The 14,109-nt window shown below is 39.7% G+C and overlaps 2 protein-coding genes across 2 annotated transcripts; both read left to right on the plus strand.

Moving 5' to 3' along the window:
• Positions 1–477: 477 nt before the first annotated feature.
• On the plus strand, positions 478–1,089 carry LOC103713697 (uncharacterized). The gene has a single exon (XM_008800707.6). It carries the CDS (start codon positions 633–635, stop codon positions 843–845), a length of 213 nt encoding a protein of 70 aa, XP_008798929.1. The 5' UTR covers positions 478–632; the 3' UTR covers positions 846–1,089.
• Positions 1,090–5,218: 4,129 nt separating this feature from the next.
• Positions 5,219–8,898, plus strand: LOC103713698 (uncharacterized). Its single transcript, XM_008800708.6, has 2 exons — positions 5,219–8,386; positions 8,570–8,898. The coding sequence occupies exon 1, from the start codon at positions 8,175–8,177 to the stop codon at positions 8,379–8,381; it is 207 nt and encodes a 68-aa protein (XP_008798930.1). The 5' UTR covers positions 5,219–8,174; the 3' UTR covers positions 8,382–8,386; positions 8,570–8,898.
• The last annotated feature ends 5,211 nt before the right edge of the window (positions 8,899–14,109 follow it).

Consider the following 14,109-nt stretch of genomic DNA (forward strand, 5'->3'; position numbering starts at 1 on the left):
ATCATGGTATTCCATACCGGTCTGAACCAAATGGTACGGGCATATCATACCGGTTTAGTACCGGTACTCGGTACAGGTGGCTTACTGAAACTCGATATGCCAAAAAAATCTCATACTGTATTGTACCAATACTGTGCTAGTGTGGTACGGGTATAAAGTCTGGTATCGATATCGAGACAGTGAATCTTACTTGAAATCATTCTAAATAAAACAAAGTAAGGAATCTCAAGCTCCCAACTTTGTTCTGGCTATTTGCAATTCTATTGGCATCTTGAAAGGAGGACAGTCATTCGAAGTCTATTCCTTTGCCACAAGTTCACAAGGAAACAAGTAATTAATGGGTCTCGAGATAGCTTTCCTAAAGGCTCATTCCCAACTTGTCCTACCACCATATGAAAAGAAGCCATGAGTGGCCCATGATCAAAAGGATTGGTGTAAACTGTAAAGCATGTATTCCCTTTTAACTTAAAAAGCTACCACCCCTTGGTTCTTTTCCCTCCCCTTGCTTTCTTCTTAAGTGTGGCTTCTCTTCCTTCTCCAAGAACATTTCTTATTACCACCTACCATTCTTATCTGCATCAAAAAAGAATAAACCATCCTTCTTTTGAAGCTTGGGGAGGAGAGAGATCAAGATGTCGACGGATTGGGGGCCGGTGATCATCGCGGTAATCCTCTTTATTCTCCTATCACCAGGTCTCTTGTTTCAGCTACCAGCGAGGACAAGAGTAATAGAGTTTGGTAATATGTACACGAGTGGGATATCAGTTCTGGTTCACAGTATCATCTTCTTCGCAATACTAACCATCCTGGTGATTGCAGTAGGCATTCATGTGCATGCCGGATGATCAAAGATGGTGAAAGTTTCATGGCCTTCCACTTCGGTTTGGACTACTCTATGCTTTATATATGGTTCCTCTGAAAATTGTTCTTTTGCTTTGCAACTGTAACTTGGTAGAGTTATTTGGTATTTTTATCCATCTTCACATAAGATGCATCAATTTGGATTCACAAGTGTATACTGAATTATTGATGTTGTGCCATAGTTGGGGAATGGATGAACTTGAGTCAAAAATCAAAACCATTTATGAAGTCTTATCTTCTAAAATAACCCATTTATTTCATTTTAATTGCTTTTCTTTTTTAAAAAAAAATTGATCTAGGTAAGATTGGTGAGTAATTTTAGGTTACACAATAAAAGTAGTCATGCCCATCAAATTTGGTGAAGACACTTTAATTCTCAGATCTCTCCTAGTAGTGTTTAAAATAAATTCACAAGGAAATTACAAAATAATTGTACCAAACTTAATCCTGAGTTGGGATCGGCTTGAAGAATCTACTTTCCAATCTAGTGATCATCTCCAACAATTAAATCTTGAATATAGGAAGTGTAACTGTCACGCCCCCGCCTGCGCGAGGCACGTGAGGCACCTAGTGCCCACGTGGGGGCCACATGAGGGGGGAATACGAGGCTCCCCTGCCAGATATTGTCCGGTTCTGGGGCTTCACGCAAGCGTCCTTCACCCCTCCCGGGTTTTGTTTTCCATCCAAAATGCGTCTGTAGGATTTGGAGTCACCCGCCTCATATGCCCAGGCTCTGGAACGAGTCTTTCCGATGTGGGACTATTGGGCTCCACACCCTTTCCACCATCGGACAAGAGCCGTCCTCGGCTCTGATACCAAATGTCACGCCCCCGCCTCTGCGAGGCACGTGAGGCACCTAGTGCCCACGTGGGGGCCACATGAGGGGGGAACACGGGGCTCCCCTGCCAGATATTGTCCGGTTCTGGGGCTTCACGCAAGCGTCCTTCACCCCTCCCCGGTTTTGTTTTCCACCCAAAACGCGTCTGCAGGATTAGGAGACACCCCCCTCATATGCCCTGGCTCTGGAACGAGTCTTTCCGATGTGGAACTATTGGATAAGATCCTAAATTGTTACAAATGGTATCAGAGCGGACCCGGCCTATAACCTATGTGGACTAGGGGACACTGCGGCACAGATCTATTGGAGCTGACCACGGGCTGATCGTGGTATTTGTAATTAGATTCGAATGGATTTGAACCCTTAGCCTGACGAGGACGTCAGAGCTTGAACGAGGAGAGTATGTGAGGATCCGTGCGGGCGTGTGTTTAGTCCCACATTGGTTATTCGCTGGGTAGATCTTGGGTACTTATACAGGATCAAGGAACCCAAACAATACCTTCCGGCTAGCCATTTTGGGTGAGATCCTGGGTTGTTACAAATAGGTGTGAGGCCCAATAGTCCCACATCGGAAAGACTCGTTCCAGAGCCTGGGCATATGAGGCGGGTGTCTCCTAATCATGCAGACGTGTTTTGGATGGAAAACAAAACCGGGGAGGGGTGAAGGACGCTTGCGTGAAGCTCCAGAACCGGACAATATCTGGCAGGGGAGCTCCGTATTCCCCCCTCATGTGGCCCCCACGTGGGCACTAGGTGCCTCACGTGCCTCGCGGAGGCGGGGGCGTGACATTTGGTATCAGAGCCGAGGACGGCTCTTGTCCGATGGTGGAAAGGGTGTGAGGCCCAATAGTCCCATATCGGAAAGACTCGTTCCAGAGCCTGGGCATATGAGGCGGGTGTCTCCTAATCCTGCAGACGCGTTTTGGGTGGAAAACAAAACCGGGGAGGGGTGAAGGACGCTTGCGTGAAGCTCCAGAACCGGACAATATCTGGCAGGGGAGCTCCGTATTCCCCCCTCATGTGGCCCCTACGTGGGCACTAGGTGCCTCACGTGCCTCGCAGAGGCGGGGGCGTGACAGTAACCTCAAAGGGAATCGAGTAGATTCAAATTCATTATGATGGTTGTAATATTTGTTGGATGCGAAATGTGTACTGGACACATACAAATGTTATATTTATTTTAGAACAAAGCGAGTGCTTAGTTGCAAATTGTCCAAGGAAGAATGTATGTGAAGAATTATATCTTTTGAATCTATAGTCCAATGATTATGTCCCTCTTCAATTTGGAGAAAAAGTTCCACTTTTGAATCTATTGAGAGGTTTTCTCAATGAATTTTTTTTTCTGAATTATATCTTTAAAATAATTGGCAATAGCAGCACCACCATTCTCAAAGCACATAGAGTTGAGGGCAACCATTAAACACTATCATCTGGATTGTGTTTAAAATGCGGCCAATGTTGAAAGGGCTATCTCTTCCTAAGGATACAACTTTTCAAATCATCTAAAAAAAATTCATAAAGATATTGATTTTCCTTGTAGAACTGATTGACTCTTTTATAAGTTTCATAGATTTAGCCTTATACATCTAACATGATGAAGGGGCCAACTTACCAAGCTAGTAAAATTTTTGGTAGTCGTAACAAAAGATTTGGGATCAGCTCTTACCTTTACCATGATTTATTAGGTTAAGAGTATTTGGGAGAGAACTATAACCCACGCCCCACCCCTTCCGCCATATGACCATAATTAATATTTAGAGTAGATCGCCACAAAATTTAAGACATAAACTTACCCAATTGACCTATTATTCAGAAAGCCTCATCTATGAACCCTATTTCCATATAACATACTCATCTATTATAAATCCACTCTGGAATGCTTATCCTTTAAAATATAAAGTTCAATCCTTCAAAAGAACAGAAAATGACCTGCTTCTTTTCCTTTTCTTATGACAATAATAACTAGTAAATCTCTTTTTCCTTGTATAAAAGATAGAGAAGAATGACCTATACTACTGCTCTTTAGCATTCGCATGTAAAGATGGGAGGAACAATTTACCTTCTTGTTTGGCTCATTTCTTAGGGTTTGCGATGATAATGGTGGTGATGGCTTGGTGAAGGTTATAGCTTCATGAAAAATAGAAAGAAAATATAAAATGATGAATAAAGTTAGAACACGAGGCCTAACATTATGGACTGGACCTATCACTAGCATGATGTCATAAAATATGAGTTGTTTCAGTCTTCAGAATATGAGAGAGCTAGGCTCATGAGCAAAGGATACAAACAAAATAAGATGAGCAGCCTCAAATCTAGCATCCCAAATGGCATGTCTTTTTCATTTTTGGATGCAACACATTTTTCTCCTCTCTTTTTCAAAAATATTTTGAAAGTGCAATCACCGTATTCGAATCATGATCCCAAGCAATCCCTTAAAAGAGGAGTGTCAATGATCAGACCAAGACTGATTAGAATTGCAAGTTGTGTAACATATAATTTAAGCATTAGATTTGTGAATTGGCAGAGTCAAATGGTGGCATCCCCATTATATTTCCTGAATTAAAAGAAAAAATATGCTCAGTCGAACCTATTACATTTGGTGTGTTTGCTGGTCAAAATCAGTGGGTTCGTTGCATGTTTACTAATGATTGTTGGTCTGATCAGAACTTTATGGCAGCAGTTAGCCAAGTATGTGGTTAGGTTAAAGAAGTCTGTGACTGGACTGATCTTGTTCATCCTTCAGCCTGCCTAACTAAATAATTTCATTTGATAGCTCATTGTCAAGATCAAGTTGGCCAAGCATGAACCTAACTTGAGTTAAATTTGGGCCTAGTGTTAGACCAATTTCAAATAGGTCAGTTTTGGATTCAAGAACTAAGCAGCATGAGCAAATCCAATCTCTTGACTAGTTCCTTCTATGCAACAATTTGTACTTTTAGAGGGCAGTCTTGTAAATATAAATGTATTTCTTTGCAAATATACAAAAATATTAAATCAAATGACGGAATTATTATCATCCATAACATGATTCCACTTGCCTGCACTCCATATGTGCTACATCTACTACAATATAAATATAACATAAGCCATGGCATGAAACTTCTGATTAGGTCAAAGATTTTCATGCGATCGTTGTGGTATGGAATATGCAATTATTCATACGAAAGCATATATATATATACATCTACCCAACTACCACATGAAAAAAAAAAGAAGAATTCCTTGTGTTTTTTTAGTATGCTTGTCCTTATTCTCCTATATAAGACAATTCAATCAAATAGTATTTGCAAGAATTATAATTTATTTCAGAATTATTAACGAAAGCAAAAAATTCAAATTTATGCTTAAGAAAACAAATTAAAGTAGAATACAAAGGACTGAGGGAACTTATTCAAGCTCTTGTTATTCTGGAATCAAATAGGGCCTGAAGGACTAGACCTAACCTAGACCTTGGTAGTCTATTAATGGGTCAGATTACTTCCAAAGTCCGGTCTAGGTCAAGGAGTTACATTCAAATTATTTATTCTAGCTATTTTTTCTCTCTCGAGTGGAACGGGCTCCAATCAAATTGGGCTCAATTGTGTTCCATCCAGTTTGATTCGGATTTAGATCAGATCCTGATCTATCTAATCCCACCAATTTGTAGCACTACAACCGAATAGCGGAATAGGGGTGTCAGTGGCTTATACACTGAAGCTGGCCTAAACTAAAGGACTAGATTAGAGAAGTCTGGTTACTTTATTGGGCCATGCCTGACAAAGTGCAAATTGGACCTCAATTTATCCCTTCTGTTTTGTTGCTTCGAGGACCGAGACTATAAATCAATCATTAGATTTAATTCTTCAAATTATCATGTGGAGGAACTTTAGGACATCCTCGGAAAAAGTCATCCGGTGTCGTAGCTAATCAAGTGGCTTTAGAAGCATATGTATAAGCTCGTAACGAGGGACATGATTTTGCTCGTAAAGGTAATGAAATTGTCAGTGAAGCTAGCAAATGGAGATATGAACTAGCCGCTTCATCCTCGAAACCCGGTTCCTGAGTCCCTTGGCCCCTAATCCCTCTTCGTCAGATATATAAGTATAAATAAAGCCAGAATTACTTGTTTGTGCTTGATCTGTTCTATTTGAAGACTTCATTTCTAGATCTACTTCGATTCAAATCAATTCTTCGAACCTGCCACAGGCTTTCCAATTTTCTGTCAGATGGAACGAACCTTGACTGTTTGAACAGCTTTTAAACCACGGAGTGAACCCAGGCTTAATTTTCCCAGTCTGAGCTAGCCCTAGAGCTATAGCATATTAGGCAGAGTCTTTCTGTATACCTTCCTACAAGTAAATCTTGCTCTCATCTAAACCCAACTTTAGAACTACTATAACCAACGTGCATCAAAGTTGTAGCATAACTGCAGTGACCTATCTCTGGAGTGTGATTTCCAATGTGATGATTATTTCAAATATTTTAGCTTTGTGATAGAGATGGGCAGGTACTCTGAGAAACCTCTTTTCAAGAGACAACAGCAAAGTTGGTGAGGCATCACTCATGCATTAACAGATCTGAAACTAATTCATAATAGGCCTATTAGTTGCTCTAATTGCTTTTATGCATGTATGTTCTTGCATATTTGCTGTACATAATTTGCCAAAGTGCTTTTAACTGCAGTTTGAAGTCAATCTGAAAATAGGCTTGGCCTAGCAATATCATGCAAAACAACCCCTATACAACCAAAGTGTATTTTGTCTCAACTTGATAAATAATCAATAGCATGCAAGTCAAGGCAACCCCTATTACAACCACAAGACAACCTTGATTATTACAAATTTGCTTCTCAGCTTTTTGTCTGATGCTTTGTCAGAGGAGACACCTCTTAGACATGCTTATCCAACCCTATGATCTTGCTGTCGGAAAAGATGCTAAGGTAACAGATATTTTAAATGAGGAAAGAGATCAGAATTGGATCATTGATTTAGGAATCTAGTTACTAATGGACAGGCTCTTGAGATCTTTTTTTACATGCTTAGTTACAGGGAATCAATCTTTACCTTTTTTCCTTGGTGATGGAGTAAGAATGGAACTTTTTATGTTCACAACTGCTACTCAATAATCAATATGGAGGAACTTCTTGTTTAATAGCCACAAATTTCTGGATTTTACCTATTCAAAAGAAGATCAAGGTTTTCCTTGTGGTGCTATTCAAGAAAAAAAAATCTTATTAATTTTTCAAACTTAGGAGCTTTTCTAGGCACGGATCTTTGTGGTGCATGGGTCACCCACAAAGAGCTGTGCAGTCCTCGAGCCATCATTAGGAGATAGACGGTCATCAAACAAGACGGTCCACGAACAAGTACTATGTCATGCATAACATGTATTTTGGATAGTCGTCCATCTTTTGGTGGCGGCCATCAAGGGTTACACAACACTTTGCGGTGCACCCGTGCACCACAGAGGATCCTAGCTGACCTTCCCTTGGCATACATGAATGTAAGCCAGGATCTTTCAACCAAACTGGCCTAAGTCCTATTGGCCTATCATAATTGTAGTTTCTGGTGTTTAAGAAGAAACCATACTAGTCTGCATGTCAATTTGTGCACCTTCATGTGAGGGACCATTGTTTCACCTACTGCATTCAGCTGCTGTTGAAACTATTGGAAATAATTCAAACTTGTGCTGAAGAGAATAATCAATTGTATTTTGTTTTTTAAATAAGTCAAAACGTGTCTAGTTTGTTGCTAGGATGTTGGGCATGTTTCCTAGTATGTAGGACAGTTTTAACTAATGCTATGATGTAGGACTGTTTGTATTTGTTAGAGAAAAAATAAGGCAAGTGTAGAACGTGTTTACTTCCTTGTCAAGTCACCAAGTCTATTTAAGAATATTATGTTATGTGTTCTGAATGTATAAAAAAAAAAGAAGATTTTTTAATATAACAGAGCCTTTGTTTTTCAGATTTTCTGTATCCTCCATATCTGGTCCTTGTTTTCTATTCTCTGTATTCTCTTCAAAAACAAGTCAAAAGGTAATTGAAAGAACTTTAAAGTGATTCAGCTTTATCATGCAAGCATTACTTGAAACCTGGTTAGAACAAGCCCAAGTCCAATTAGACCATGGCAAACATTCCCCAACCTAATCCGCACTCCGTAATCTAAGGCACATTTCCAGGTCTTCATTATAATATTACTTTGTTATCACTAGGTTGAAAGGAGCATATACCTTTTTTTTTTAAAAAAAAAGGTGGGTTCCTTGGCATGATTGTTCTATTCTAGCTTTCCCAGATTCCCATCCAAGCAATGGGCATTTTGGCATCCGAGGTGCCTTTTTCTTCTCATTTCAAGAGCATCATCTTCTCTCTGTCATCTTGGATCCAAACACTTCAAAGGTCTCGTTCTTCCTCTAAGCTCCTCCTCTCCCTTTTTCTGAGGTGAAACATAAGCTTCAGAAGAGGTGGTCAGTTTAAGGCAGTTGGAAATTTCCAACCATGAAGGATTGGGCTCCATCCATCATAGCTTCAGCTTTGTTTGCATTCCTGAGCCCCGGAGTAATCTTGCAGCTGCCGGGGAGGAATCGGCCGGTCGACTTCATGAACATGAAGACCAGCTGGGTCTCCATTCTGGCCCATGCTCTCATCTTTGGTTTGCTTCTCATGTTGTTCCTTGTCATTCTGCAAGCTCACCTGTATGTCTAATGAAGGTGGTGTGAGGCAGATTATAGTTCTATGTTCAGCAGTCTCAAAGGATCAGTCTTGTTTTTTCTCATCTTTTTTTTCATTCTTCTTTTCCCACTTTTATGAGGTTGTGTTATCCTTCTCTGGGCATGAATTTCATATGATCATCTCTAACTGAAAAGAATTTCTTTGGCATGCACTGGCCGCAGATTGCATCTGTCTTGAAGGTGACTCAGCCATGGTAATCGACTGAATTTAGGGCTGGCACAGCAGCGACGATCAGCACTCGCTGCTTCGGGACATCTATAGGCTTTCAAGGGAGCTTGACGCTTTTCGGATCATTTATATCTTTCATGAAGCGAATAGTGTCGTCGACTAGTTTCTACGGGAGTGCCTCGAGGCCGTTCCTCCCCCTCTTCATCCACTCTTTTTTTTTTGGATTTTGCTGGTGCACTCGCACTTGTTTAGCGTAAGGTGCCGTTGTATCGAAAAAGAAGAAAAAAATCAAAAATTCCTTTCCTTTTCCACTAACAAGAAATATTCTGAAAATTGCGTAAGACAAACTTGTCACACTCTATGGGTAGTCAGTTCAACAAGTTGATCATGCAATGTTGGCAACTCACTAGTTCCAAGTGAATTGCTCTTAATTGCAATTGTTAGATAGTTAATGAGCAAAAATTTTAAGATCCCTAATAATATATTTTTCTTGAAAAATTTCATGGTAATATAATTTTTTCTCTAAATTATTTCGTTAATGCACATAGTAAAGCTTACGAAGGTTAGTACTAAGAACCTGAGTTCGAGTCTCGAGTTAAGTTCAAAACATAAACTAGAAGGGATGAAAAATTCGGGGACATTAAAATGTAGGTTTAGGTCCAAAAGACGATCCATGCTGTGAACCAATGGCACCCCTTTTCTGACTCTCTTTTTTGTGTACTTTTCTTTTATTATATTCTTCAATACTTAACAATGCTACAAGGAGATAATGCCCACTATTGTCAACTAAGGAGTTTTAAACTAAGTTACTAACATAATTAAACTAGATATTTATCATTGTTTCTATGATGATGAAGCTTCTCCATATTTGCTTGCGCATCAGAATCATAGTTCTTCATGTTGACATTGAGATATGTATTTGTAGCCTGTTTATGTTCACTGAAACGAAGAAGAAGATTTTGACAAACTCAACCCTGACAACTTGCTTTTGTTACATATAACATGAAAATGAGTCATATATATTTGAATATTTGTTCATTTAACAAAATAATTATTATTTTTTTGTTTACTTGGCACTCCTGTTATTTATTATTTATTTGTTTGTTTATTTTGTTATTTATTTATGTATTTATTTATTTTAAATCAATTAAGATAATCAAGCTAGGCAGATACGATGAATAAAATAATGATTAAGCCTTTTAGCACCAAGTGGGTCAAATGGGATGCTCCCGCAAGTAGAGAACTTGTTTCTTAAGAGCATCTCTGGCTTCTCGCCTCTATCTTTTTAGGAAAATTATACCCTATACCACATACATCATATGGTCTTGTACCACGTCAATCATCTCATCGTCTTCCTGTGGGCTTCATTAATTCATCATGTATTAGTGTCAAAAATGACTTTCCCATGGCCAACAAAGATAGAGTTTTGAGTGTCAAAGCACTTCCATGTCCCTAACATCATGGTAGATTTCAAGTGAATCTTGGATCATCTAACTTGGAACTTAGACCAGAAAGATATGGCCAAAAATGCAAGACAGTGTCGATGTTGTCAATTCTTGTTAGAGATAATTCATTAAAATTAATTTATAAAACCAAAATGAAAAGTTAAAAATCTGGATTGAAGGCATATTAGGTACTGTCCTAGGAGTATTATTATCCCCATTGCGTCTCAAATTTAGGGATGAAAGTGGATTGGATAATATTCATTCGAATCCATTTTCATATCCGAAACTATCCAGATATGGATAGAAATTTGATCATCCGACTAGTATCCGTATCGGTATCTATATTCGCCAAAGAAAAATAGATATGTATATGGATAGACAACTATTTGATCCATATCTAAATATCTAATTCCATTTGTAACCCTATTTAATTTATATAGCATTAACAATTCTTTAAAAAATGAAGGACCATATTAACATGTTATTAACTTAATTTATGATCCACTTAGTAATATCTTTGATTCTGTGGTAATAAAGTTTAATTATCCGACTTATATCCGTATTTATATCCATATTTTTGGTATCCGATTTGTATTCTCATTTGTTTAAAATAAATATAGATATGATTTTTTTACATTCGATTAACATTCTTATCTGTATTTATATTCGTCAAATAAAATAAATATAGATATGGATATCTTAATTAGTATCTATTCCGATTTCAACCCTACTTAAATTATTAGAACTCCTAGCTTGGCCTAGCTCCTTCTTGACATAGCATGAGCACATACAAGGCGATTTGATCAAATCCTTCGGTTGCCCCAAAAAAATTAAAGATTTTATAAAAACAAGATGGAGAAAATATGATGACTACTTTCTTGTGTGATCGGTAGAAAGTACCTAGGCCCGATTCCAAGTAACTATAGAAAATCTGGTTAAGTTGGATCCAATTAGGTCAGGCCTAAAGTCTGGGTATGGATTGATCCAAGAAATTTGGAACCCTATGTTTTAAGCATATATGCTTGAGGGTGTGAACCCAAGCTTGAAAGATTAAGATTAAGCTCTCGGGTTACCACCAATGAAACCCCTTGCAATGCCAAGTTCCCTTATCTTTTTCCTGATGGCAGCCTCAGCCTAATCAAGAACCAATGCATATATAGGTCTATCACAGCACCTCCATGGCCGAAGGGTTGACCTTCTCATGGGCATATTGTCATGCCCCGAATTCGGTTCATGACACGGCCGTGTTATTGCCAAGTTAAGCATACAATAACACGCAGTCACTTTAAAAAAAACTTCAAATTGTAAACAACTATATTCATGAAGGTCATTAAATGTTCATGTATTAAAATCCATACAAAGCTTCTAAAAACAATATCAACATTTAATATTCGTCTTTCCCATAACCCTGGAGCATGTTACGCTCCTTGTTCCAAGCATCTCCTATTCATCTGTAAAGATATAATTAAAATGGTGTGAGCTATAAAACCCAGTAAGTAAACAAGAATAATCTTATCGGATCCAGCATAATATTCTTCATACTAGTGCATTATTTTAAGAAACTAAAGGTTGTAATAAAGTAAACACTTTATACAACATATAATCAAACCAGACTTAAAACTTGTCTTTATTCCATGCTTTGAAATCCGTACTCATCATTATTCATGCTTTGAAATCTGTGCTGTAATAAAGTAAACATTTCATATAATCCAAACAGTCATAAATTATGCAAGTCCATTTATGTAACTTCATAAATATGATTATGCATCATAAAACTTTTGCCATATATGCATCATAAAACTTTTGCCATTATTCCATACTTTGAAATTCATACTCTCAGATGGTAGTGTAGCTATGGCCGCTCTTATTCCCACGGCAAGGCCTTTACCACTGCAGGGTCATCTTCCAGTTACTATTACCCACTGGCGGGGGTCGTAAAGCCAAGTTACTTTTACCGACTGGCAGGGGTCATATGCCTAGTTACTGTTACCCACTGGCGGGGGTCATACATAGCGATCTGAGAGTTCTTAAAACATATCATGCTTTTCATAAATCTTTTCTCATAGATACATTGGAAAGTGAATAATGGCATTATGCTAATAAAACTCATGATCATGCTGAAAACTTTATTTTTCCATGCATCTTTCTACATCATCATAATCATGTTTACATAATATAATAATAATAATCATGATGGATGCTATGTATCCAAAATCATGTAATCATTTGCCAACACATGCTTGATCCTAATTTTGTGAAAACATAAATAATCATATACAATTTCATAATCGAGTAATCATAAGTATTTGATAAAACATAAGATTATATCAGGTACGTTTTCCACAATTCTTATACATAATTCCAATTGCATAAATAATACTTTTTCATCTTATAAAACGTGATACATGATCCATAATAAGATTAAGATAGGTTACTTACCTTAATTTGCTCACCAAATGCCAATTCTCCAATACCTAACAAGATCATTAAATTACATGTCACTTGCACATTTAATTTCTATTTATAATCTTAAAGTCATTTACAGCCCATTCTTAGGACTCAATTTCATTTTCGGGTTCATAGCCTAATTCAATTTCTGGTTCAGGCCCATGGCCCAATTCAATTTCTGGTTCTGGTCTAAGCTAATTTATGGTTCGGATTTGATTCCATTTCTGGTTCAGGTCTGGGTCCATTGCATACTGGCTCAGATCTGACCCAATTTCTGGTTCAGGTCTGGGTCAATTGCATACTGGCTCAGATCTGACCCAATTTCTGGTTCAGGTCTGGGTCAATTGCATACTGGTTCAGTTAATTCTGGGTTAAAAATTATTTAGCTCGGACCAAGGCCCAGCCCGGCTTTAGGCTTCTAAATCCAAATCTCTTTGAAGCCCGCCCCGGAATTAGGCCCATTTCGGCCCACCGAACTCTTCATTTTATTTTTCTTTTTCTTTTTCTCCTCCTTTTCTTTTCTTTCTTTTTTCCTTTTCTTTTCTTTATTTATTCCTTTTCTTTTCTTTCTTCTATTTCTTTTCTTTTCTTCTTCTCCCTTCCCGAACCTTCTCTTTCTTCCTTCTTCGTTCCATCCCGATCTCCTCCCCTTTTCTCCTTTTCTCCCACGAAACTGGGGAGCGAGCTCAGCAGGCGCTCGGGAGGAGGCCGGCCCGAAGCCGGCGGCGCGGCGGCACCTGCGGCGGCCGTGGTTCCACCTACAGCACCCACGGCCCGACTAGGAGCTCTCCTCCTCCACCTCCGACGGAGGAGATGGGGCACGGTCACCTGTCGAGGAGTGGCAGAACCGGCCGAAGCTGGTGGTGCACGCGTAACGCGCGGCCGACACCTGCGGGCGGCCCGACGATGTCCACAGTGTCCCGAGCCGGCAGCGTCCATGGGCAAAATAGGGAGATCCCGCTTCCGGCTCTTCTTCTCCGGTCATCTTCGGCCGAAAATCAAATCAGTTCCACCCATGGGAACCCGATTTACTCCAGCCGAGGGCTCTCCCCATGGACCGGCCGGTACGTTTGCATTTTAGGTTTACTAGATTTAGGATTTGATTTACAAGGGAAGAAGGTGGAGGGAGGAGATCCACCGCATGAGTCGGCCGTAACCTCGGTTGGCTGAACCGGCGTCGGCTCAAGGTCATCCCCAAGCTAGGTCTTCCCCCTTCGTCCTCCTCATCTTCTCTGTTAGCCTAGATCTCATCTAGCCAGGTAAATCATGAATGAAAGAAAGGATTAAGGGTTTACCTAGCTCCGGGAAGCCGTGAAGTATTCCCGGCGACTACTATGCCTGCTCCGGCGGCTCAATTGCGGTGACGAGCTGGATTGTCTCCTCCTCCGTCGCTCCCGATCCAGCTCCTTTGGACAGAAGGAAAAGGAAATGAGAGGCAGTGAGAGGGTGAGGGATGAAGCATCTCTGAGAAGACTCCTAGGTTCTTATAGCCCTGGTGTGGGGGAGTGGGGGAGAAGAATGGTGGTGATCGTGGCTGCCAGGCAGTTGTAACCGCCTCAGCTGGCGATCACCACCTCTGGGTCTCCAAATGGGCCGGCCATGTTAGACTTGGCCCATTAGCTCACTGTCTTATGGGTTGG

The sequence above is a fragment of the Phoenix dactylifera genome, chromosome 13, assembly GCF_051530095.1.
Source record: "Phoenix dactylifera cultivar Ajwa chromosome 13, Ajwa_hap1_PhDact_Kaust_v1.1, whole genome shotgun sequence".
Classification (NCBI taxonomy): Eukaryota; Viridiplantae; Streptophyta; class Magnoliopsida; order Arecales; family Arecaceae; genus Phoenix; species Phoenix dactylifera.